This window comes from Rhinoderma darwinii, chromosome 11 (assembly GCF_050947455.1).
Source record: "Rhinoderma darwinii isolate aRhiDar2 chromosome 11, aRhiDar2.hap1, whole genome shotgun sequence".
In the NCBI taxonomy this organism is placed as follows: Eukaryota; Metazoa; Chordata; class Amphibia; order Anura; family Rhinodermatidae; genus Rhinoderma; species Rhinoderma darwinii.
Genome location: NC_134697.1, coordinates 84,114,456 through 84,138,734, shown reverse-complemented (window position 1 = coordinate 84,138,734; position 24,279 = coordinate 84,114,456). Strand labels below are relative to the sequence as shown.

General features: G+C 44.8%; 1 protein-coding gene across 1 annotated transcript in view; it reads right to left on the bottom strand.

Annotated features, from left to right (window-relative positions):
- PATL1 (PAT1 homolog 1, processing body mRNA decay factor) overlaps positions 1–24,279 on the bottom strand; it is a 63,816-nt gene that overhangs the window by 9,847 nt on the left and 29,690 nt on the right. The window contains exons 10-15 of the mRNA XM_075841886.1: positions 18,378–18,558; positions 17,572–17,695; positions 8,708–8,805; positions 8,560–8,619; positions 6,590–6,738; positions 29–188 (exon numbers count right to left, since the gene is read on the bottom strand). Coding sequence (XP_075698001.1) covers positions 29–188; positions 6,590–6,738; positions 8,560–8,619; positions 8,708–8,805; positions 17,572–17,695; positions 18,378–18,558 — 772 coding nt within the window. The remainder of the gene's footprint in view (positions 1–28; positions 189–6,589; positions 6,739–8,559; positions 8,620–8,707; positions 8,806–17,571; positions 17,696–18,377; positions 18,559–24,279) is intronic.

Sequence of the window (24,279 nt, the reverse complement as noted above, 5' to 3'; positions counted from 1 at the left end):
TTATAAAGATCTAGCAAAGAATGGACACCTGATCTTGAACATCCTTCTTGATGAGGAAGGGCAAGCTGTGGGCCGTGGTGGAAATCAAAGTCGCGCACTGCTGCAAAGGAAAGAAAGGGAAGATCCGAGCCACCAAACCCTTTCCCTTTCGGATGCACATGATCTGGATAATCTGTTCTTCGGCTGCTCTGTGGGCAAAAGGAAAACAATTAGGCAAACAGTAAGCGTTTCAGGATTTATCTGGCCAATAGGAATACTACTCTTGCTTACATTTGCCTTATTTCGGTTTGAAATCATGCAATTTTTTTTCCTTCATCCTTGGCAGACTACAAGTAATGAGTGACAAATAAGTAGGTAGTTTATCGTTTGTTGCTAAGGAGCAGCTGACAGAATTTTAAATGGTCTGAATATAAGCTTTAAACGGGATCCATCATCGGACTATGGTTGTCCTCTGTTTAGTGTGGGATGGAGGCTGCTCGGCAGTGGATTCATAATTGTGAGTCTGTTGTGTTCATCAGGGGAGCGCTCCCTACTCGCCCCTCTCACCAGAGATTGATGGCTGGATGCTGTGTATGTATTTAGATACACAGAAGCCTGTCAATTATTGGGAGAGTTCCCACTCACGAATACAGGGGACTCACACATCGATGTCCGCTGTAATCTTTTATAACTCCTATTAGCCAAAGGGTAAAAAATGTTTTGCGGTTTGGGCACATAGGAGAGCAGACCCTTACATGACAGATCTGCTTAACCCCCTAGGAGTTTATCCGGAGCTGTGCTTAGGCTTCAGGAAAAAGACCTTACAGTTTAGTGATCCTCCTCCTGTCCCTGTATGGCTTGAGATGACCCACAGGGAGGGGTAACAGACTTTTGTTCATGATATCGACCCTCCCCTCATCAGAGAGCATACTTGCTCTCTGATCGTCACATATGAAGGATCCTTAATTTAAAAAAACTAAAAACATTAACAAAACTTTACCCTTACACAATGGTTTATTTTTTTTATTAAAAAAATTCTGAATAAAAGAACTACACATAATTGATATCGCCACATCCCTAACGACCAGTACTATAAAAATTTTTTTATTTATCCTGCACCGTAAAGGTCAGAAATAAATAAAAACTAAAAAGAATGCCAGAATAGATATTTTCCACTCATCTTGCCTCCCAAAAACAGGAATAAAAAGTAATCAAATCAGAACGATATATGTACCCCAAAACGGTCACAACGAATACTAGACTTCATTTTGCAAAAAAAACAAGCCCTATCTACATCGAGAAAAATAAAAAACGCAGTGACTAAAAAAAAAAAAAAAAAAAAGATTTTGAGTACTCACCGTAAAATCCTTTTCACGACAAGTTCATTGGGGAACACAGTTTGTGCGTATATGCTGTTGCTACTAGGAGGCTTGACACTAAGAATTGAAAAAGTGGACCCTCCTACAGGATATATATACCCTGCCTACAAACACAGCTATTTATTTAGTCTGTCCGCAGGAGTAGAAGAGACAAGAAAAGGTATGTCAAAACAATACAGGAGAATCCATCAAACTGCCAACCATGAAAAACAAAAAATAGGTGGGAGCCGTATCCCTCAATGAACCGGATAAGAAAAGGGTTTTACGGCGAGTACTCAAAAATCCTGTTTTCTCGTTACATCGGGACACAGACCGTGTGACGTCCTAGAGCAGTCCCCAGGAACGGGAACAGAACACAGGACATGGTCACCTATTTCACAGATGCCTGCAGGAGCTTGTGACCCAGGGAAGCATGTGTAGAGACAAAAAAAAAAGGTGTCCATCTGATAGAACCTGACAAAAGTGTGAAAGAAAAGCATGTGGCCGCCTTGCACCTGAAGAGCAGAACTTGATGGTACCCAGCAAGCCCCAACCGTTTTGGTAGAGTGGGCTGTGATCCGAAAAGGCGCAAACTTACCCTGAACCCAAAAAGCCTCGCAAATAGTCATCTGAATCCAGCAAACGACAGTGGCCTTAGAGACAGCCAACCCTTCCTGGAGGATGAACAAGGAATCAGACTTCTTAAAAAAAAAAACAATGACAGAAGGCGCAGACGACATCAAGGTTGTGGAGAAAAATCGCTCCCTCGGCTGATTGAGAGATGGACAAAAAGGACGGTGAAGCGATTTCCCTAACGACCAAACCTTGATCCAGGCCATCCTGGAGGAAGCAAAGAAAGAACTCTGAATAAAGAAGATTGCAACGGAGGAAGATTGCGACCCTCACACCAGTGAAAGTAGTTCTTCCAGGTACGATGGTAAATGTGGGCTGAGGAAGGTTCCCCAGCCTTGAGCATAGAGAGAATAACACTCTCCGATAGACCACAAGCCCTCAGAACGGAAGCCTCAACAGCTACACCGCTAAATGTAGCGACATTAAATTATGGTGAAAGAAAAGTCTCCGAGAGAGGAGGCCGGGAAGGAGAGGCGATCGCCACAGGACATCTGCCAGCAGAGACACAACCTCCACGTACCAACACGGCCAATCTGGGACTGTCAGGATGGCTGGAATCCCCTTGGACTTGAGCCGAGGCAGGAGAGGAAACACGTACAGGAGCCCAAAATTGGTCCATGGAGCCACATGATCATGCAGGGCACAGGCTTCTGGATCCCGGCCTCGGGAGACGAAGCAGGGAAACTGATGATTGAATGAATAAGGTCCACGTCCAGTTGGCCCAATCAGAGTCATATCTGGTTAAAGATCACCTCGTTGAGGGTCCGCTACCCGGAATCCACTTTATCGGCTGCGGAAGACCGCGCCCCAGTTGTCTACCTCAGGAAAGTGTGCTGTCGTCAGAGCAGGAGAATGTGATCTGCCGCCCAATCGAGAACCTTCGCGGCCTTGATCACTGCAAGTTCCGCCCTGGTGATTGAGAAAAGCCACGACTGTGACATTGCCCATTTCAACTCACACTGGATGTCCGAACAGAAGTGATGTCCAGTGCAGCAGGAAAAGGAAGATCCCTCAACTCCAGCAAGTTGATGGGGAGAGAGGATTCTTGTGGAGACCCCAGCCCCTAAGCCGTGAGGATCCAAAAAGTTCGTCCCCACCCGTTTATACTGGCATTTGTGGATTTGCCAGGCCAGCGGGGAAAAAAAAATAAAAAGGAGTAAGGCCTCATGCACACAAACGTATTTTTTCCCTCCTGTAAATATGGGTCCGGTGTCACCCGTATTTACGGGCACGTTTTCGATGCAAAATTGCACTGCACTAATCGGCAGCCCCTTCTCTCTATCAGTGCAGGATAGAGAGAAGGGGCAGCCCTTTCCGAGGTAAAAGTAATTCATACTTACCCGGCCGTTGCCTTGGTGATGCGTCCCTCTCTTGACATCCAGCCCGACATCCCTGGATGACGCGGCAGTCCATGTGACCGCTGCAGCATGTGATTGGCCTGTGATTGGCTGCAGCGGTCACATGGGCTGAAACGTCATCCAGGGATGTTGGGCCGGAAGTCGAGAGGGACGCGTCACCTAGGCAACGGCCGGGAGACTGGACTGGAGGAAGAAGCAGGAAGTTCTCGGTAAGTATGAACGTCTTTTTTTTACAGGTTGCTGTATATTGTGATCGGAATTCACTGTCCCGGGTGCTGAAAGAGTTACTGCCGATCAGTTAACTCTTTCAGCACCCTGAACAGTGACTATTTACTGACGTCGCCTAGCAACGCTGCCGTAATGACGGGTGCACACATGTAGCCACCCGTCATTACGAGAGCTCCATAGACTTCTATGGACTGTCCGTGCCGTTATTACGGCCTGAAATAGGACATGTTCTATCTTTTTCATAACGGGAGTTTTTACGGTCGTGTGCATGAGGCCTAACACCGGGGAGGAGATCCACCACTAAAGTGATTAACGGACTGTGAGGGGGAAGGATGAACCGTTGATCCAAAGAGTCCAGAGAATGGTTTCACTGAGAATCGCCTGCTGAAGGGGTCAGGTGTGGAACTGCGCAAAAATTACATAATGTAATAAAGGCCACCATGGTTTTAAGAACCCTCATGCAGAGATGGAGTGAGAGTGAGGTCAGAGCAGTCTAAAAATCTGCTGTGAAGAAAACCGGCAAGGACTTGGAATGGTAGACAATCCAACCGAACCGACTTCAGAGATAGCTCTGCTAACTTCGACAAAGATAGAGCATAAGGCAGACCCGGATGCCACGAGGGCGCACTTGGCAAAAGATTGCACTGGACGATTCGGCTTGACAGGAAACAGAAGGGTCTACCGCCGGTGTCTTATCCCACTTGTAAGAAGCTCCTTTTTGAAAAAGGATAGCGGACATCCAGCCAGCTAGAGTGAGTTAAATTCCTGTCCAGGTGTTACCATTGCTTAAAAACGATGCCTTCAAGTTCAGAATGAGCTAGGGACCGTTGAGGCAATATGAAGGAAATAGATTCAGGGTAAGGAGGGGGCTTGGAATCAGCAACCTGTAAGGTGTCACCGACATAAGAGTAAGACAAATAAGGCCAGTGAAAACAGTCGTTGCAAACCTGGCTCCGCATTTGGAGCCTGCTACGCGAGGAAGATGTAGACAAAGAGACCAGGGGAGGTTGGCAAGAAAAATGAACCATCATGGACTGAGTGACGTTCGCTAAGTTACCAACGGTTCAAGAATTGTCCCATTCCGGATTGAAAGCCACCATACCAGGTGTGAGAAACTAGGGGTGCAGGAGCCACAAGCGTTTGGCCAGGAGACCGGCATACATCACATAATGGACTGTAATGGTAGTCTAAAGGAGAACCTTCACTCCACAGTCAGACATTGCAGTAGAGGTCACTAAATCACACACTTGCAAAAAATTGTGGGCATGGAGAGACCGATTAACTACCCCCTTAGTAAATAATGGTTGACATCAGACAGCAGCACGGTGGCCCAGTGGTTAGCACTATTGCCTTGCTCCCACACCCCAAAAAAAAAAAAAAAAACATACAAAGAAATTTACATTGTGAGCCCCAATGGGTGACGCTGACCGTTCATGTTTACTCCATTGCAACCTCCATCTCCCAGCGGAGTGACCAGCAGGAGCAGCTCCACAGTAGATCACGCTTTAGTAAGGGGAGCTACTAGTGGTAGACGTTGAGAGGTGCGCCTTAGGCTGGTGGGTGACGGTACATTTGTAAAGACTCTGCCTCCTACGGACCCTAAGCGAAGACCAAATAGCTCAGTGTCTGCGGGCAGGGTATATCCTGTAGGTAGGGCAACTTCTTAGTGCCTCCTAGTGGCAACAGCAAATACCCACAGCCTGTGCCCCCCAACCTAACGGACGAGAACATTTTTCTTTTAATGTGCAGAAGTAGTAAAAAGCTATAAATTCTATATGGTCATATTTGTAACGAGCCATAGAATAAATTTAGCATGTTAGGGAGAAGGTGGTTATGGCCGCGGGTACAAACAGGGAGTAAAAAAGTTATTCCCATCTCAGATGTCTGATAGATGTGGATCCCAGCTCAGACCCGCACCTATATAGAGGGCAGGGGTCACCCGATCCCCATCCCGCCTGGTGAGGCAGTTATAGAGGAGTACATTTGTAATACATGCAGCTGGACTAAGGAGGAGCAATGTAATTGTGCTCTATTTACAGCGCTGCATGGGAAAAACTGAAATTAGAGCCCCGAACAGGGAATCACACCAAGGTAATGCTTAAGTGTAACAGCCGTTTCAGTCATTTGCCATAAATCCATCATACAAGTGAATATAAGAAACTTTGTAATATATCCTATTAGGAAAAAAAAATGCCTCTTTCGCTAGTCAACCGGCCCCCCCTCTGCTTCCTACCTCTTAACTCGTTATGAATTCACTGCTAATATCTGTAGTGAGGCAGAGATGAAGACAGCTTACTGAAGGGTCAGATTACAGCTGCCCATAGAAGTCTATAGAGAGGGGAGCAGGAGGAGAGAGCTGTTGGAGGGAGAAACAGATGTTTTACTAGAATCCTGAACTGGGGTGAGACGGTAAAACAATTACTAGAAGCTGCATGGAGGACATTACACAGTGGTAAGGAGCAGTCTAGCTGTGAATCAAACACTGGAGTGAGATAAAACCCTTACCAGAAGCTGCAGCATCTGTGTGTCTCTTCTCTCTCCTGTCTCCCTCCAGCAGCCCCACCTTCATAGACTTCTATAAGCAGCTGTAAACTGATCCCTCAGTGAACTGTCTTCAGCTCTACTACACTGCATACAGATTTTGGCAGTGAATTGAGGAAAAAAATTATCCGGGCAGGAGGCAGGGAGGAAAAGGAATGGAGTCTGATAAGTAGAGAAAAGGGCATTTTTCTCTAATAAGATATTACAAAGTTTCTTATATTCGCTAGTACTATTGATTTATGGGGAAAAATTTAAACGAAGGTTACACTTGCAATTCTGAGTCCCAAATTATTGGGAGCGACTTATTAAAACTAGTGTAAGGGAAATATGGTAGATTTGCTCATAGCAACCAATGGGATTCCAGCTCTTATTTTTCAGAAGACTTAATGGTTAACCAATACGGTTGCTATGGAAAACTGCTCCACTTCTATTCACTAGATATAATAAATCTTTCTCAATGTGTCTTGCCCATAGTCTCAGACAAAGACTTACCTCTCGCTTCCTTCTTTAACCTTCATGAGATCACAGAGCTGCTGCAGCTTCTGCCTGCGTTCTTCAGTCAGTGCTTCCCGCTCCTCGTCTTCACAGCAAAGGGAAAAGCGGCGTTCAAAGTCTTCCAGCTCTAACAGTACAGAAAATGCCTGCAACCAAGAGTGTGGGGTCAAGCCTACTGACCAGCTAAACCATAGCACTAAGTGTAACCTCAAAGGTAATATAGGCCGCTGAGAAGCTCTAGTCTTAAGAAAAAGGATATGCTAGATATCGGAGGGGAATCATTCAACCACTAGCGTATAAGCCAGTGTCAAGAGGAAAGTAGGCTAGTAGAGTGCCACAAAACACTATCTATAGGGATATCAATATTTCTGTGCCACAAGGTGGTGCTATTGAGCGACGCATCTGAGGGGTTAAAGGAACAGGGTTACCACAATTTTTTTTTTAATATGTTAAAGATGTTAGTGCTTTATTAAAAACGTTTGGATTAATTTGTGTGTTTGTGTGTTACTTTTTCTTATTTTTACACTTTTTCTTCCCTATGGGGGCTGCCATTTTTTTTTCCATTTCTGTATGTGTCGATTAACGACACATACAGACATGGAATACGGCAGCTCCAGTCCCATAGGGACTGCGAACGGGGCCCGTTCCATCCACTTCAATGTACGCCGTCTGTGTGGGAACGGCGCATGCGCCGCTGCCACACAGTCCAATTTGAAATGCGCGCCGTCCGGCGCCATTTTCCTGTGGACCAGAAGTCGTGGCCGGACAGTAAGATTACTACTTCCGGTCGCGGCTTCCGGACTTGTGCACTTGGACCAGCGGCAGCAGACGGAGCGGACGGGCCGGAGGGAGCCGCGGCGGCAGGAGCAGGTAAGAGATTTCTATGTATGTTCGTGTTTGTTTACTACTGTATGTAAACCTTCTACACTGTGTGTTAGCTCAAAAAATGGCGACACACAGTGTAGGAGGTTACACCGTTCAATCCCCTCGTTTCTCCCGGCACTAGCCAGGATAAAGGAGGGGGGGATGCTGAGAACTCACTAGAGCGAGGGCTTTTTACCCAATTTTGCAGCATAAAGCAATGTGGTTGCTTTACCACATGCAATGCTGCAATTTTGGGAATGGCTCCATCTAGTGACCAGCAATGGGAAATATTATAAATTAGAATCCAATTGAATCCAATTTATATTTCCTGACTCGTGAAAAAAAAATATAAAATTAGAAAAATGTTTAATCACCTACACACTAATTGTTTAACTAAAAAAAAAAAAAATCATGTTTTGCTGGCAACACATTCCCTTTAAATCGAAATCTGTATCGATCCCGCCCGTTCGAGCAGGTCTGCTCCCAGTCCTCAGCTATCTTGGGTAGCGGAGAGCAGGGAGATATAACCGTTCTCGGCGGCCTTTATTTTGATGCAGCGCCGTAAAAAGGCTACCGAATCAGAATAAAGCCAGTTAGCGGCCGATGTAAAAACACCTATGGCCGGTCACCGAGTTAATAGAAAATCTAGCCCAGTAGTTCTAAGCCTGCGGTATGCGTAACAGTTACATGATCACCGGGACAAATAGAGGCCTTGAGGGCGGTATATGTGAAACCAGAATCAGTGAAAACCGCTTCTATCTCCTCGTCAGGGTCCCCCGGCTTAAGCCTGCACGGTAGATATTCTATGGCACGGGCTGTAAGGACCAGGTACCGCCCGCTGTAACTATACAGTGGGCGGTACTGAACTGGTTAAGGAGTCTGATCTGGGATCTGTCAATATTAGGGGGCCTGGGGTCTGTATGGGGGGGGGGGGGGGGAAGATGTCTGATCTGGGGTCTGTCAAAATTAGGGAGTCTGATCTGTGGTTTTAGGGGGTCTGCTGAAGGCCGACATATGTGCGATTTGTCAGTTTGGGGTTGTCCCAAATAAACAGTGGGTCCCTATGACATGTCAGATGTTTTCGGGTATTTATCATTCACTACCTTCTCAATGATAACAAGAGTCTGGCGTCTTTTGTCGCGCACTTGCTTCTCCCGAGTCTCCTGTTGTGATAAAAGAAAAAACCATTAGACAATGTGACAGCGTTTTTTTTATAATATAGGCAGTGACGAGAAGATTTGGAGAACTTGCCTCTTCATCAGAGCGATGAGTTGCCACAGCGTCGATCATCTTCCGTGGGTTGTTCACACTGGACACAGTCAGCTTCCCAAGGGAACCTTCAAACTGCACTGCGCATGTAATAAAATATAGTATTGTGTTATTACCATTAAAAGGGACAGTAAACCTTAAAAACAAAAAATACATAAAAATGTCCTCTATAGAGAAGCTGCAGAAACACGCAATTTTGCTGAAATCTTGTTGAAATGAGGGAGCCCTTACCTTCAAGCCTCCACCATTTATAGCTGTGACCAGCAGTATGCACCAGCATGACATCATCAGTGCGGAAACATGGGGAAAGGGGGCGGTGCTAAACTGGGCAATGCGGAAGGACCTGGAGCAGGGAATCGGTGCAGCTCCAAGGCTAGAATTAGACCAGGAATAGATGTTTTATGTGTGTCTTACTTTCATTTAGTGTGTGTAGGGCAACTGCGGTTTTATACTTATTTTACTCCCCAAAAAAAATATATTTTCCTGCCATATTTACAAAAGACGCAGCAAAAACCTGCAAAGGAAAATCACTTAAATAGTGCAAGTTACCCAGTTTCGCAGGGTATTGAAAGGCAACCCTGCCTGGCTATGCTACAATATGGAGGATTTATCACTGCATCACTAGACCGATTTGTCCATTACAACCTCACTGGGATTCTTACTCAGCTTTTCTAGACTAGATTTCAGGATTTGGAGATTTATCAATGCACAACTAGGTAGATCTGGCGTTCCGAAGTCTGGAAAACCTGGGTAACAACCTCTGCGGGTTGAGATGGACGACATATTGGTTATATAAAATACACACAATACTGTTCTGATACACGGTGTATTGATCATAGTATCAGGTTAACAGCGTGTGGTTTGTGTTCAGGGTCATGGGAAAGGTGGGTGACAAAACGGTCTAGGTATATAAGGGGGATTTGTCACAATTTACCTGCGTCCCAGTGGTATGAGCCGTAATCCGAAATGTGGGAACTCTACTCTTGACCCGGTAGGCCTCACAGACAACTGAATCCAGTGAGAGAAGACAGCCTTTGGCCCTGTTCACACAGTTTTTTGCAAAAATTCTGAGGCAGATTTTGACCTGCTTGCCGCGTTTTTTGGCCACGGCGGTGGAGCGCCTCAGGCAAAAAAGGCAGCGAAAACCGTTTTTTCTGCCTCCTATTAATGTCAATGGGCGGTCAGAGATAGAAACACCAAAAGAAAGGGCATGACGTTTTTTTCCCGCGACAGCGTCATGTCCATTCTGCGACAGCCAGGCCCTTTTGCATATCCTCTGGAACAACAAATTTGATCTGTGGAGCGTGTCCAGAACCGGATTCCACTGTGTAGCAAGAGAACAGCCCAGAGAAGCTGCATGAGTGACCGCTTGTAAAAAGCTTCGGATGTCCGATTTAGTTGCCAGCGGCCAACAGAAGAGAATCGAGAGCGCCAATACTCGTTTTTCCAACGATACTCAGGGAAAGTCCAAGATCCAGGCCACCCTGAAGGAAGTAGAAGAAGATTCTAGACCGGGAAAAAGGCATAGGCGGAATATTCCGTGTCTCGCACCATTAAAGTAAGATGTCCAAGTCCAAGTATGATGGTAAATGTGAGCCGAGGAAGGATTTCTAGCCTGTAACAGTCTGGATAACACAGTCTCACAATCCCCATAGCGACTCTGAATGCTGGTGGAAAAACGGGCCCTGAGAGAGCAAAACACACCGAAGAGGCAGATGCCAGGGAGCATCGGCCAGCAAGGCTACCCGCGTAGCCAGTAGTGGCGAGGCCAATCCGGCACAACTAGAATGGATGGAATCACTTTGGTCTTGCTTGAGGAGTCTGTAGAATTAGGTGAAGTGGAATAAGGTAGATGAGGGAGCACTGATCCCACGTAGTCACCAGGGAGTCTACCGAAAGAGTCTCAGGATGCCAAGCCCGCAAAACGAAGCAGGGAACCTTTTGGCGGTTCAGGACGCCATCAGGTCCACGTTCGGAGTGTCCCTCCATTTTACTGGGTCGATGCCTTCGCAACTGAGGAAATCCACAACCTAATGGTCGACCCCAGGAATGTGCACCACTGACCACGCTGGAACGTGACGTTTAGCACACTCTAGGACCTTGGAGTATTGCAGCGATTGAGTGGAGACACATGTAAATCACCCGATACATAAGATCATCTGGAAGTACGAGATCATACTTTGTAAACTTCCCTGCTCACTCGAAATTTGAGGATGTCGACCTTATGGGACCCATTTAAGGTGGCAAAATAGAGCGTGCTTCTTTCTCTTGGGGAGGAAGGCTCCATATCTGTAACCCGCAAGGTGTCTCGGACGGCTTCAATAAGCTCATCCACTGTGGAAGACCGCTCGAAAGGCTGCTCCTCATCCAGATCTGAATCAGAGATTTCACTTTCAGATAACGCTTCCCAAGGCAAGAGGAAGATTCAGACCAAACTACCAAAGGGGGGTGGGGGGAGTGGAAGAAGTTGGCGAGGCAGATAGTGAGAGAGTAGACCCGCGATTGATTGAATTGTGCGCTCAGCGTAGGAGCAGGTGAATAATAGAGGGGAAAAAAAGGATCCTGTAGGATGTGGGAGCCAAAAACAAAATGGCGGCTGAAGCGCTTGGGCGGGAATGCGGGAGGATGAAGGGAACCAAATTCTCACCTGAAGGTATCCTTTTTAACTCCCAGGCACGTAGAACCAGAAGGGTTAATTTTTCAGTGCCCTTCTCTAGTGAGAAGGGACATCGGTGGGTAGAGATGTAAAATAAGTAGGAATGTTATACTACAATCTAAGTAATCAGATATTAAAAGCTAATGGATATATTAGATTTTCTATTGATATTAATTCCCTGATAAACATGTACATGTATTCTGCTATTTGTCTTAAAGGGGTTTTCCGAGATAAAACTTTTAGGAGTCAGTGATTTTAATCCCGGAATGTGATTAATTTTGTAATGCACTTAATGTATCAAAATTGGCCCCGTTTCCCGATGCTGCCATGGGGCACATGACTGGTGATGTCACTTTGCCCGCTGTGTTTACCAGCCGTACACCTACCACGAGGTCAAACGTTTAAAAGTCTCTGCCTGGTATAGGACACGTCACTAGTGACGTGCCGCGTATGGGCCGTTCTGTTATACAGCCAGGAACGCGCATGCGCGGCCCCTTCTGTTCTCTCACTTGACAAGCGGGACCAATTTTGATACAGTAAGTGCATTACAAATGTAATCACATTCCGGGATTAAAACCACTGACAAATTTTATCTCGGAAAACCCCTTTAACCCCTTAAGGAGGCAGCCTAGTTTGGGCCTTAAGGCTCAGAGCCCATTTTTCACTTTATGTGGTAATAACTTCGGAATGCTTAAACCTATCCAAGCGATTCTGAGATTGTTTTCTCGTGACACATTGGGCTTTATGTTAGTGGTAAAATTTGGTCGATATATTCAGTGTTTATTTGTGAAAAATATGCAAAATTTAGATAAAAATATAATTTTTCTGGATTTAAATGCATCTGCTTGTAAAACAGACGGTTATACCACCCAAAATAGTTACTAGTTCACATTTCCCATATGTCTACTTTAGATTGGCATCGTTTTTTGAACACTCTTATTTTTCTTGGACGTTACAAGGCTTAGAACATAAACAGCAATTTCTCATTTTTAAGAAAATTTCACCTGTTCAGTTCTGAAGTGGCTTTGAGGGGCCTATGTATTAGAAACCCCAATAAAAAACACCCCATTTTAAAAACTAGACCCCTCAAAGTATTCAAGACAGCATTTAGAAAGTTTTTTTTAAAGAGTCTCTGTCGCCTATATTGTACATGATGTGATCGGCGCTGTAATGTAGATTACAGCAGTGTTTTTTATTTAGAAAAACGATCATTTTTGACGGAGTTATCACCTATTTTATCTTTATTCTAATGAGTTTCTTAATGAATAACTGGGCGTATTTTACTTTTTGGCCAAGTGGGTGTTATACAGAGGAGTGTATGACGCTGACCAATCAGCGTCATACACTTCTCCCCATTCATTTACACTGCAGATAGCGATATAGCTATATCACTATGTGCAGTCACATAAACACACTATAACGTTACTGCAGTGTCCTGACAATGAATATACATTACCTCCAGCCAGGACGTCATGTCTATTCACAATCCTGACACTTCACTAACACAATCCCGACACTACAGCACAGCAAGCGTAATCTCGTTTGAAATGAGTTTACAGCGTAATCTTGCGAGATTACGCTTGCTGTGCTGTAGTGTCGGGATTGGGGCCTCTTTTTTATTCGAATATATTTTAGGCAGCATGCCAGGTTTGAAGAGGTGTTGAGGTGCCAAAACAGTAGGAATCCCCCAAAAGTGACCCCATTTTGGAAACTACACCCCTCAAGGAATTAATTTATGGCTGTTACCCTTTTGACCCCATAGTTTTTACACGGCACGTATTTGAATTGGGCTGTGAAATTTTAAGAAAAAATTATATTTTTTCCAATAAAATGTAATTTTTCATCAACATTTCTTCTTTTTACAGGGAACAAAATAACCCATTTTGCTGCCCAATTTCCCCTGAGTGCAGCAATACCCCATTTGTGGAGATAAACAGCCGTTTGGGCCCATGGCAGGCCTCTGAAGGAAAGGAGCGCTATTTGTTCTTTGGAGTCCAGATTTTGCTGGATTGGTTTTCGGGTGCCATGTCGCATTTGCAAAACCCCAGAGGTATCAAAGCAATAGAAACCCACCAGAAGTGACCCCATTTTGGAAACTACACCCCTCAAAGAATTTATTTATGGGTGTTGACCATTCTGTTGCCCAATTTCTCCTGAGTGTGGCAATACCCCATTTGTGGTGATAAACTGCCGTTTGGGCCCATGGGAGGGCTCAGAAGGAAAGGACCACCATTTGGCCTACTGGGGATTTTCTGGTGCGAAGTCATGTATGCAGAAGCACCTGAGGTACCAGTACAGTGGAAACCCCCGAGAAGTGACCGCGTTTTAAAAACTACACCCTTAAGGCATTCGTCTAGAGGTGTAGTGAGCATTTTGACTGGAGACTGTAAAGGATCTGCCAGGCACAACTTCTGTGTCAACGCCCATAGGTAATCAGTCTGCACCTGCTTCTATGCTGTGAGACTGACTCCATCTTCCACCACTCAGGATGGCAGGCTTAAGAGTGGGAGAGCCTATCAGAGTCTGTCGTGCACCTATTGATTGTAGGGACCGTCGCCCAGTTGTACCCCGTCGCCTAGGGCGGGTCGTTGCAAGTAGGCAGGGACTGAGTGGCGGGTAGATTAGGGCTCACCTGTCTGTCTCCCTTCCCCGACATTACATAGACATACACCCCATAAACTGTAATGTGGGTTCTCACGGGTACAGCAATACCCTACATGTGGCTGTTATCAGCTGCCTGGGCACGCGGCAGGGCTCAGAGGGGAAAGATAAGGGGGGATAAGCTGTGCGGAGAGCATCAGGGTAAGTAAAACTGGGGTAGATTAAAAATCAAGGGATGTATGATACATTTTAAAACACTTTCATACAGAGCTCTGGTTTTTCAGGACGCGTGTCACATTGATATATTGTGTCATCCATTATCCCCCTCCTATAGAAGACTTTGTACCTCTTGACTTTTTCCCTTCTTGCCAGTTTGGGGAACTTCTCCTGGAAAGTGTTGCCCTGGTACGATGCGTGTGGCCTCGCTTCCAGAAGTACTGGGTGCCCCCCCCCTTCTTGGGCCCTAAAAATAAGTTTCTTGATAATCACCTCTTGAAATTCCAGGAAAGTTCCCCTCTGGCCTGTACATCAATGTAACACGTACGCATTGTACAAAGCCATCTGTATGATGTGCCCGGCCAGCTTCTTATACCACACCGCATGGCGCTGTAGGGCTTCAGGACTTGATCTGACAAGTCCACCCCTCCCATGTACCTATTGTAGTCCAGGATGCAGTCTGGTTTGGGGGTCTCTGTACTGGTACCTCGTACAGGTACATGGGTACTGGTGTGGCATCTCCCTGGTCTTGTACTTGACACACAATATGTTGCTGCTAGATTGTGCCCTGCTCTCACCCCTTCTGAGTGTTTGCCCTGCAGAGTCTTAGGGAGGCCTCTCAGATTTCTTCTAGCAGTGCCGCATGCCACAGGACTTCTGGAAGCGAGGCAGGTGAAGAGCGGGACGCTGATATAAAAATTATCCAGGTAGAGGTGGTAACCCTGGTCCAGCAGTGGGTGCACCAAATCCCACACAATTTTTGCATTAATTCCCGGTAAACGGGGGCATTCTGGGGGCTGAATACTGGTGTCCTTCCCTTCATATATCCTAAATTTGTAGGTATACCCTGATGCACTCTCGCACAGCTTATACATCTTCACGCCATACCTTGCCCTCTTACCCGGCGGAATTGAAGCCTCCCTTTGAAATGTACCAGGGACTCATCAATAGAAATACACTTCTCGGGGGTGTATGCTTGGGAAAAGCGGGCACTGAAACGGTCTAATAGGGGTCTAAGGTTAAAACTGGGGTCATCTCGGGGTGGGCACGGCTCATTATCAGTATAAGGTAAGAAGCAGAGTATTGCCCAATTTATTTTTTTTAGGTTCCAGTTCAGTTCTGAAGTTGCTTTGAGGGGCTCATATATTAGAAACCCCTATCAAACACCCCATTTTAGAAACTAGACCCCTCAGCATTTAGAAAGTTTATTAACCCTTTAGGTGCCTCACAGGAATTTAGAGCAAAGTAGAGGTGAAATTGACATTTATTTTTTTTTGCCAGAAAATCCTTTTTCTTCCATTTATTTTTTTCTGAAAAACAGAAGGTTTTATCAGAGAAACGCAACTCAATATTTATTGCCCGGATTCTGCAGTTTAGAGAATTATCCCACATGTGGCCTTAGTGCGGTAATGGACTGAAGCACCGGCCTCCGAAGCAAAGGAGCACCTAGTGGATTTTGAGCCCTCTTTTTTATTAGGCACCATGTCCGGTTTGAAGAGGTCTTGTGGTGCCAAAACATTGGAAACCCCCCAAAAGTGACCCCAATTTGGAAACTAGACCCCTTGAGGAATCCATTGTAGTTTTCTTGGGGTGCATGCGGATTTTTGATCAGTTTTTATTCTATTTTTAGGTGGCGTGGTGACTAAAAAACAGCAATTCTACTATTGTTTTTTTTATTCAATTTTTTTTTTTTACAGCGTTCACCGTGCGCTATAAATGACATATTCACTTTATTCTGCGGGGCGATACGATTACGGCGATACCAGATGTTTATAGTTTTTTTTTATGTCTTATGGCGTTTGCACAATAAAATAAGTTTTGTAAACAATCATTCACTTTTTGTGTTACCTTATTCTAAGAGCCAGAACTTTTTTATTTTTCCATCAATAAAGCCGTGCGAGGACTTATTTTTTGCGTAACGAACTGTAGTTTCGATCAGGACCATTTTTAGGTACATGCGACTTTTTGATCTCTTTTTATTCCATTTTTTGGGATCTGAAGTGACCAAACAATTGTGATTCTGGTACGGTTTATTATTATTTTCTTTTACGGCGTTCACCGCGCGGGATAAATAACGACAATTTTGTAGTTCAGGCCGTTACGGACGCGGCGATACCAATTATGTATAGTTTATTTATTTTTATTAATAATAAAGGACTGATAGGGGAAAAAGGGGGATTTTTACTTTTAAAACTTATTTTCTTATTTTTACACAACTTTTTTCTACTTTATTACTTTGTCCCACTAGGGGACATGAGGGCAGGAGGCCCTGATCGCTATTCTAATACATGCATAGTGCAGTGTATTAGAGAAGTCAGCTACTCACTGACAGCAAGCATAGTGGGTCCTGACTTAGTCAAGACCCACTAGGCTTCCGTAGATGGCATAGCCGATTGCCATTGTTAGGCGCCCGGTTGTCATAGCAACCATCGCTGCCCGCTATCATGTAGCGGGCCTTCGATGGTGGTTTAACGCTACTGAACGCGGCTTCCAAGGGGTTAATAAGAAGGGACACAGTGATTGCTCACCGCTGAAGGAGCTGCGGCAACTGCTGTACGAGACAGCAGCTGGCACAGCTCCCGTATGTGTCGGGAAGACGGGCGAAATGGCCGTTCCGTGAAGTACAATTCCGTCATGGAGTGCGAACGCTATGGTTACCATGACAGAATAGTACGTCACTGAGCGTGAAGGGGTTAAGAAATCGGATGTATATGCAACATTTTTATTGGCCAATTTGAGCAGCAGTTTAAATTGCCTAGCATGCCCGAGAAGAAGTTGTAAAGGCGAAACCCAGGGTCGCGCACAAAAGTTTGGCTTGCTGCGTGGATATTACGTGCTATATTTATTTTTAAGTCTGGTGAGTAGTCTTGTACGGCACGGTTCTAGGTTAATACTTTTAAAGGTAGCTGTATTTTGATACGGAGTAAATGAGCCCACCTAAATGGGTAAAACCAGAGAGTCCAGCAAACCTGATAAAAATTACTGATGACGTTGATCACCCACCACATGCCATTACGGGGGTTGGATCTGGGGAACGAGTCTGGTGACCGTTAGAGCGGTAAAATACAAATGACTTATTTCATTGGCATACTGGACTGTGCTGTGATTTTTACCTGCTCCGGCCCAGAGAACGTAAAGAAAAAACAAAAAAAAAGTGTGTGCCACTTTCATTTCATTGAGGGTGCATATCCTGTAGCATCCTGTTATAGACTTGGACTGTGCAGAAAAATGGATCAGTCAGGAACCCGTTGTTTAACAGAACAGAAAAATAGGACAGTCTATGTCAGTCATGTTGAAAAAAAAACATGACGGAAAATTGTAAAAAATAATAAATCAACATTTTACAAGTTACATTTTATCAAAAACCGCTCACCTGGTTTGTAGGTATGCTCCAGTTTGGCTACTTGTGGTGTGATTAGTTTTGTCCGCTCCTTCTTGGGTCCCTCGCTCGGCCTGTCTTGACTGGAGGAAAGCTTTTCTAGCTTCTCGAAATAATTCTGTATTTTACAACAAAATGATGGTAACAACCATTTCAACTCAACATTAATCAATGAAAATTTTGTTCCATTGGCTACACGTTAGAAATCTGGGACAAAAAAAATATTACGTTATAATGCTGTATTCTGCAGACCATCTACCTCTGCCTTAGGGGAGCCTACAATCTAACCACTCTAGTTTAGGCCTACACATGATGAACGCCATAAACGTGGGAGTAAGACTAACCAAGTGACCGATGACAGAAAATCCATGTAGACTGACTAGTGTAGGCATGGTTAATGTATAGAAGTGATTCTAAGAAGCACTGCCGGGGGACCGGAACTCTAGTTGCACAGCCTTCTTTGAGGATGATACGACTCTTCGTCATGTGACCGGCCCCGCTGTACTCTATGAGATCGCTGTACTACTGCTTACATAGAGTACAGCGGGACCGGTCACATGACGAGTCATATCGTCAAAGGTGGCGGTGCAACTAGACTTCTGATCCCCCGGCAGCGCTATAAAAATCTATGAAAATCTCAGAATCAGCGTGACGGGGGGAAATCGGAATTTATATTAGCGAGTGTTCTCACATACTACAGTGACTAAACTGCTAATAATTTTTGGTCCCCACATAACCCCTTTAAAGTCTATAGCCTGCTGGAAAGAGATCTTAAAGTAAGTGTGTATCAAAATATTTACTTGATAGTAGAAGTCATCATGGTAGGGGTCCGTGCTCTGCAGCTGGAGGAGCTGTATACGGCAGACCCACTCCTTCTCTCGTTGAAGCATAAGACCTGCATAGGGGTCACGACGATGAAGTTCTGTGTGTGATGGCCTGGAAGATCGATCCCCTCCGGAGCCGTTAACACCTCTGTGTTGACTGAAGAACATACAATCGATACTTATTTATAAGGATACTTCGGAACGGTTTACTAAATATGTGTAAAAGAATGAGGCAAAACAATCAACGGGCAAAAGGTATTCTTTTTATACCTTAACAAGTTATCCCACTCGCTCACCTGCCTCCGTGTCAGGGTCATTTAAATTTCCACGAGATCGCCAGACTGAATAAAGGAAGAATGGCTAGACTGGCTAGAGAGCCCTTAACCCCTTCCCTCTTTAGCCACTTTTGACCTTCCTGACCAAGCCTCATTTTTCAAATCTGACACGTGTCACTTTATGTGGTAATAACTCCGGAATGCTTTCACCTATCCAAGCGATTCTGAGATTGTTTTCTCGTGACACATTGGACTTGGTTACTAGCAAAATTTGCTCGATATGTTCAGTATTTAATTGTGAAAAACACCAAAATGTAGCGAAAAATTGCAAAAATTTGCATTTTTCTCAATTTAAATGTATCTGCTTGTAAGACAGGCAGTTATACCACACAAAATTGTCGCTAATTAACATCACCCATATGTCTACTTTAGATTAGAATCGTTTTTTGAACATCCTTTTATTTTTCTATGACATCACAAGGCTTAGAACTTTAGCAGCAATTTCTCACATTTTCAAGAAAATTTCAAAAGGCTATTTTTACAAGAGCCAGTTCAGTTGTGAAGTGGCTTTTAGGGCCTTATATATTAGAAACCCCCAAAAAGTCACCCCATTTTAAAAACTTCACCCCTCAAAGTATTCAAAACAGCATTTAGAAAATGTCTTAACCCTTTACACATTTCACAGGAATTAAAGCAAAGTAGAGGTGAAATTGACAAATTTAATATTTTTTTGCAGAAATAAATTTTTAATACAATTTTTTTTATAACACAGAAGGTTTTACCAGAGAAATGCAACTCAATATTTGTTGCCCAGGTTCTGCAGTTTTAGGAAATATCCCACATGTGGCTCTAGCGTGCTAATGGACTGAAGCACCGGCCTCAGAAGCAAAGGAGCACCTGGTGGATTTTGGGGCCTTATTTTTGTTAGAATATATTTTAGGCACCATGTCAGGTTTGAAGGGCTCTTGCGGTGCCAAAACAGTCAAAATCCCCCAAAAGTGACCCCATCTGGGAAACTACACACCTCAAGGAAATTAACTAGGGGTACAGTGAGCATTTTGACCGCACAGGTTTTTTACAGAAATTATTGGAAGTAGGCCATGAAAATTAAAATCAACATTTTTTCAAAGAAAATGTAGGTTTAGCTAATTTTTTCTCATTTCCACAAGGACTGAAGGAGAAAAAGCACCACAAAATTTGTAAACCAATCTCTCCCGAGTAAAACAATACCCCACATGTGGTAATAAACGGCTGTTTGGAGACACGGCTTGGCTTAGAAGGGAAAGAGCGCTATTTGGAGATCACATTGAGCAGGAATGGTTTGCGGCGGCCATGTCACATTTGCAAAGCCCCTGAGGGGAAAAAACAATGAAAACGCCCAAAAAGTGACTCCATTTAGGAAACTACACCTCTTGAGGAATTCATCTAGGGGTGTAGTGAGCATTTTGACCCCACAGATGTTTCATAGAATTTATTAGAATTGGGCAGTGAAAATAAAAACAATCCTTTTTCTTCAATAAGACGTAGCTTTAGCGCAAATTTTTTCATTTTCGCAACAAAGGAAAAAAAAAGAACCCAACATTTGTAAAGCAATTTCTCCAGAGTACGGCAATACCCCATATGTGGTCATAAACTGCTGTTTGGGCACACGGCAGGGCTCAGAAGGGAAGGACCGCCATTTGGAGTGCAGATGTTGCTGGATTGGTTTCTGCGCGCCCAAAACAGTGGAAACCCCCCAGAAGTGACCAAATTTTGGAAACTACACCCCTCAATGTATTTACCTAGGGGTGTAGTGAGCATGTTAACCCTGCAGGTGTTTTGCAGAAATTAGTGTGAACTCGATGTTGCAGAGTGAAAATGGGATTTTTTCCACAGATATGTGGACAATATGTGGTGCCCGGCTTGTGCCACCATAACAAGACAGCTCTCTAATTATAAATAATTGATAAATCGCCTCTTGAAACAGAAGAAATGTTCCCCTCGGGCACAACTGCATATTTTTTTATTTCCTGACTTATTTGAGCCATAACTAATTTTATTTTTCATAGACGTAGCGGTATGAGGGCTGGTTTGTTGCGGGACGAGCTGTAGTTATTATTGGTACCATTTTGGGGTACATGCGACTTTATGATCACCTTTTATCCTATTTTTGGGGATGCCAGGTAAACCGAAAAAAGCTGTGCCAGAATTGCGTTTTTGTTTTTTTTATACAGCGTTCACCATGCGTTATAAACTACATGTTAACTTTATTCTGCGGGTCAGTACGATTCTGGCGATACCTAATTTATAGGACTTTATGTTTTACAACTTTTTGCACAATAAAATTACTTTTGTAAAAATAATGTATTTTTTCTGTCGCCAAGTTGTGAGAACAATAACTTTTTAATTTTTTTGTAGACGGAGTTGTATGAGGGCTTGTTTTTTGCGGGACGAGCTATAGTTTTTATAGGTACCATTTTTGGATACGTGCGACTTTTTGATCACTTTTTATTCTAACATTTGTAGGGCAAAGTGACTAAAAAACAGAAACTCTGGTAACGTTTTTTACGTTTTTTTTTTTACGCTGTTCACCGCGTGCAATAAATAATATCATATTTTGATACCTCAGGTCGTTACGGTCGCGGCGATACCAAATACATATGGTTTATTATTATTTTTCAATAATAAAGGACTTGATAAGAGTAAAAGGGGGATTGTGTTTTATTTCATTACTTGAAACTTTTATTGTTTTCAAACTTTTATTATTTGCACTTTTTTATACACTTTTTCTCAAGTCCCACTAGGGGACTTGAAGGTCCAACGGTTAGATTTATTTTTTTCTAATACATTGCACTACCTATGTAGTGCAATGTATTAGATCCGTCAGTCATTCACTGACAGCAAGCCGATTAGGCTTCGCCTCCCGGTGGGGCCTAAATTGGCTTCCGTAATGGCAGAGCAGGAGACTATTGGGTCTCCTGTTGCCATAACAGCAGTCGCCAGTCCTGATTGCCTGTCAGGGCTGGCGATCTGCTAGTAACCGCTACGATGAAGAAATCGCTTTCGATTGCTGCATCGAAGGGGTTAATGGCAGGGATCGGAGCTAGCTCCGGTTCCTGCCGTTACAGGTAGATGTCAGCTGTACAGTACAGCTGACTTCCGCCGATGACGCCGGTTCAGCTCCTGATCCGGCGCCATCTTGCCGGCAGCTACGGAAGCCGATCAGGCTCCGCCGCCGGGCGGATCTTGACCGGCTTCGGTGCTAGGCAGACCGGGAGGCCAGTATTAGGCCTCCGGTTGCCATTGCAGCCACCGGAACCCCGTCAATTTCATTACTGGGTTTCCGATGAGCTGCAAACTCCTTAAGTGCAGCGAACGCGTTTGAGCGCTGCACTTAAGGGGTTAATGGCGGGAATCGAAGCTAATTTCGGTCCCCGCCGTTACAGCTGGATGTCAGCTGTAAGATACAGCTGAGATCCGGTGATGATGGCACCGGCTCAGCTTCTGAGCCGGTCCCAAACATTCGGCGTAAATGTACGGCAAGATGCGGGAAGTCAATGCTTTCCATGACGTACATTTACGGCAAATGTCGGGAAGGGGTTAAAATACCTGCTAACACTGGGGACTCGAGTGTGGGAAATTTAAATGATGCAGGTAAGACAGTGGGAGACGAGAGAGAAGTGGGGGGGGGTTGTGCAGGAAATTATTATTTATTTTTTTTTAAATTACTGACCGTAAAATCCATTTCTTGTCTTGTTCATTGGGGGACAGTGAGGACTACGTGTATAGACTGCTGGCACGAACGACGCAAAGTTGTTAACTTCTCAAACCAGACTAAACCCCTCCTGCAGGCACGGAGCTAATTATTTGTGTACACGAGTAGTAGAAGCAGAGAAACCACATAAAACGTATAAAAACCAAGAACTACAGTAACCCATATAAAAACCTGAGGAAAAAACAAAACCTTGGAGAAAAACGTAGGCGTGAAACTTAGTAAACTATATTGGATGGGTGCAATGTCCCCCAATAAACAATGCGAGAAATGGCGTTTACAACAATCAAAAATCCAATTTTCTTATCTGGGTCATAGAGGAAAACTAAAGACCATGGGTGAGCAGTCCAAGGGTGGGGGAAAAAATCAAGTACGATCTAGTGCAGTGTAGTCTATAGAACCCCACGACCAAGATAAAGATCTCGGACGACGCGAAAACATGCACCCTATAAAACTGCCAAAAAGGTGTGGGAGAGGAGCAGGTGGCGGCCTCACACACCTGGAGAGCGAAGGCTTCGTGTTAAACTGCCTTGCACACTGGTGGAGTGGGCGGTCACACAGAAAAGAGGCTCCCAGACCCTCACTCAATACACATCACCAGCAGAAATCAGGACCCAGCAGGTAATGGCGCATTCTCTGTGCGATCCATTATTAAGGTATGCAGAGAACGGTACCTAGGATGGGAGGAACAGAAGGAAGGTGTCCTTTTAGATATAAAAAGCAGACACCACCTTTGGAAGAAAAGTGGGAACTGGGCGCAGAATTTGGTCTTGGAGTACTAGGAACGGAAACTTAAGACAAAGTGCCGCTCGTTCAGAAACGTGCCTAATTTAAGTGATGACCACAAAACAGGCCATCATTCAGGAAAGCAGATGGAGGATGTTGTTCGAGGGTTCAAATGGCACGGATTGCATGGCATCCAGAACGAGATGGAGATCCCAGGCGATGGACGGCTGATGGTAGGGTAGTGCTGCATGCGCGACCTCTCGCAGAAAAGTACGGATGGCGGATGTTGGAATAAAACAAACAAGGCAGAGACCGGACGTTTGAGAACGAAGGATAAGGCCCGAGTCTGAAACCGCCTGGAGAAAGGAGAGTAAATGAGGCATGGGGAAATGTTATGGAGAAAACCATTTGTCTACACATTCATGGAAGGACTTTAATGTCCTGTGGTAGATACGGGCGGAAGGCGGCTTCCTAGCCTGGAAGATAGTTTGTTTCATCTGCTCAGAAAAACCATGTGACCTTAACAGCGGCGTCAACATCCACGCTATTAAACAAACTGGGAAATTCGGGTTGAAGGGGGAACCTTGGGAAAGGAGATCCTCCTGGAGAGGAAGACGCAAGGGAGCGCGAGTCAGATGAGAGACCAGGTCGGTGTACCAGGCCGGCGAGGCCAGCCTGGAGCCAAAAAAAACACTGCTACGCCCGCTCAATGTTTTTTGGAGGATCTGGAATAGGAACGGAGGGAATAAGTATTGGAGACCAGTTGGTCGACCGCGAATGCTTTAGAAACTAAAGCACGAGCCATGAAGGGGGTTGGGCACTTGTAATTCAGTCTGGACGCTGTAACTCTCACCTACAGCTGGCCCCACAAGGAGTAGATTTCCCAGCAGACGTCTTGATGTACAGCTCACACCACCAGATCCACTAGCTGTCGGCTGAGGGTGTCCGCTATCCAGTTGTCGACTCCAGGAATGTGGACGGCTAAAAGGGCTGGAAATGTGAGCTTCTGCCATGGCTGCAGGAATCTCCTTGGTGATTTATGTAGGCGACAGCCGTAGCGTTGTCTGTTTGGACACTGATCGGATGGTCTGACAGAAGAGGCGTCCAATGCTGGAGCGAGAGAAAA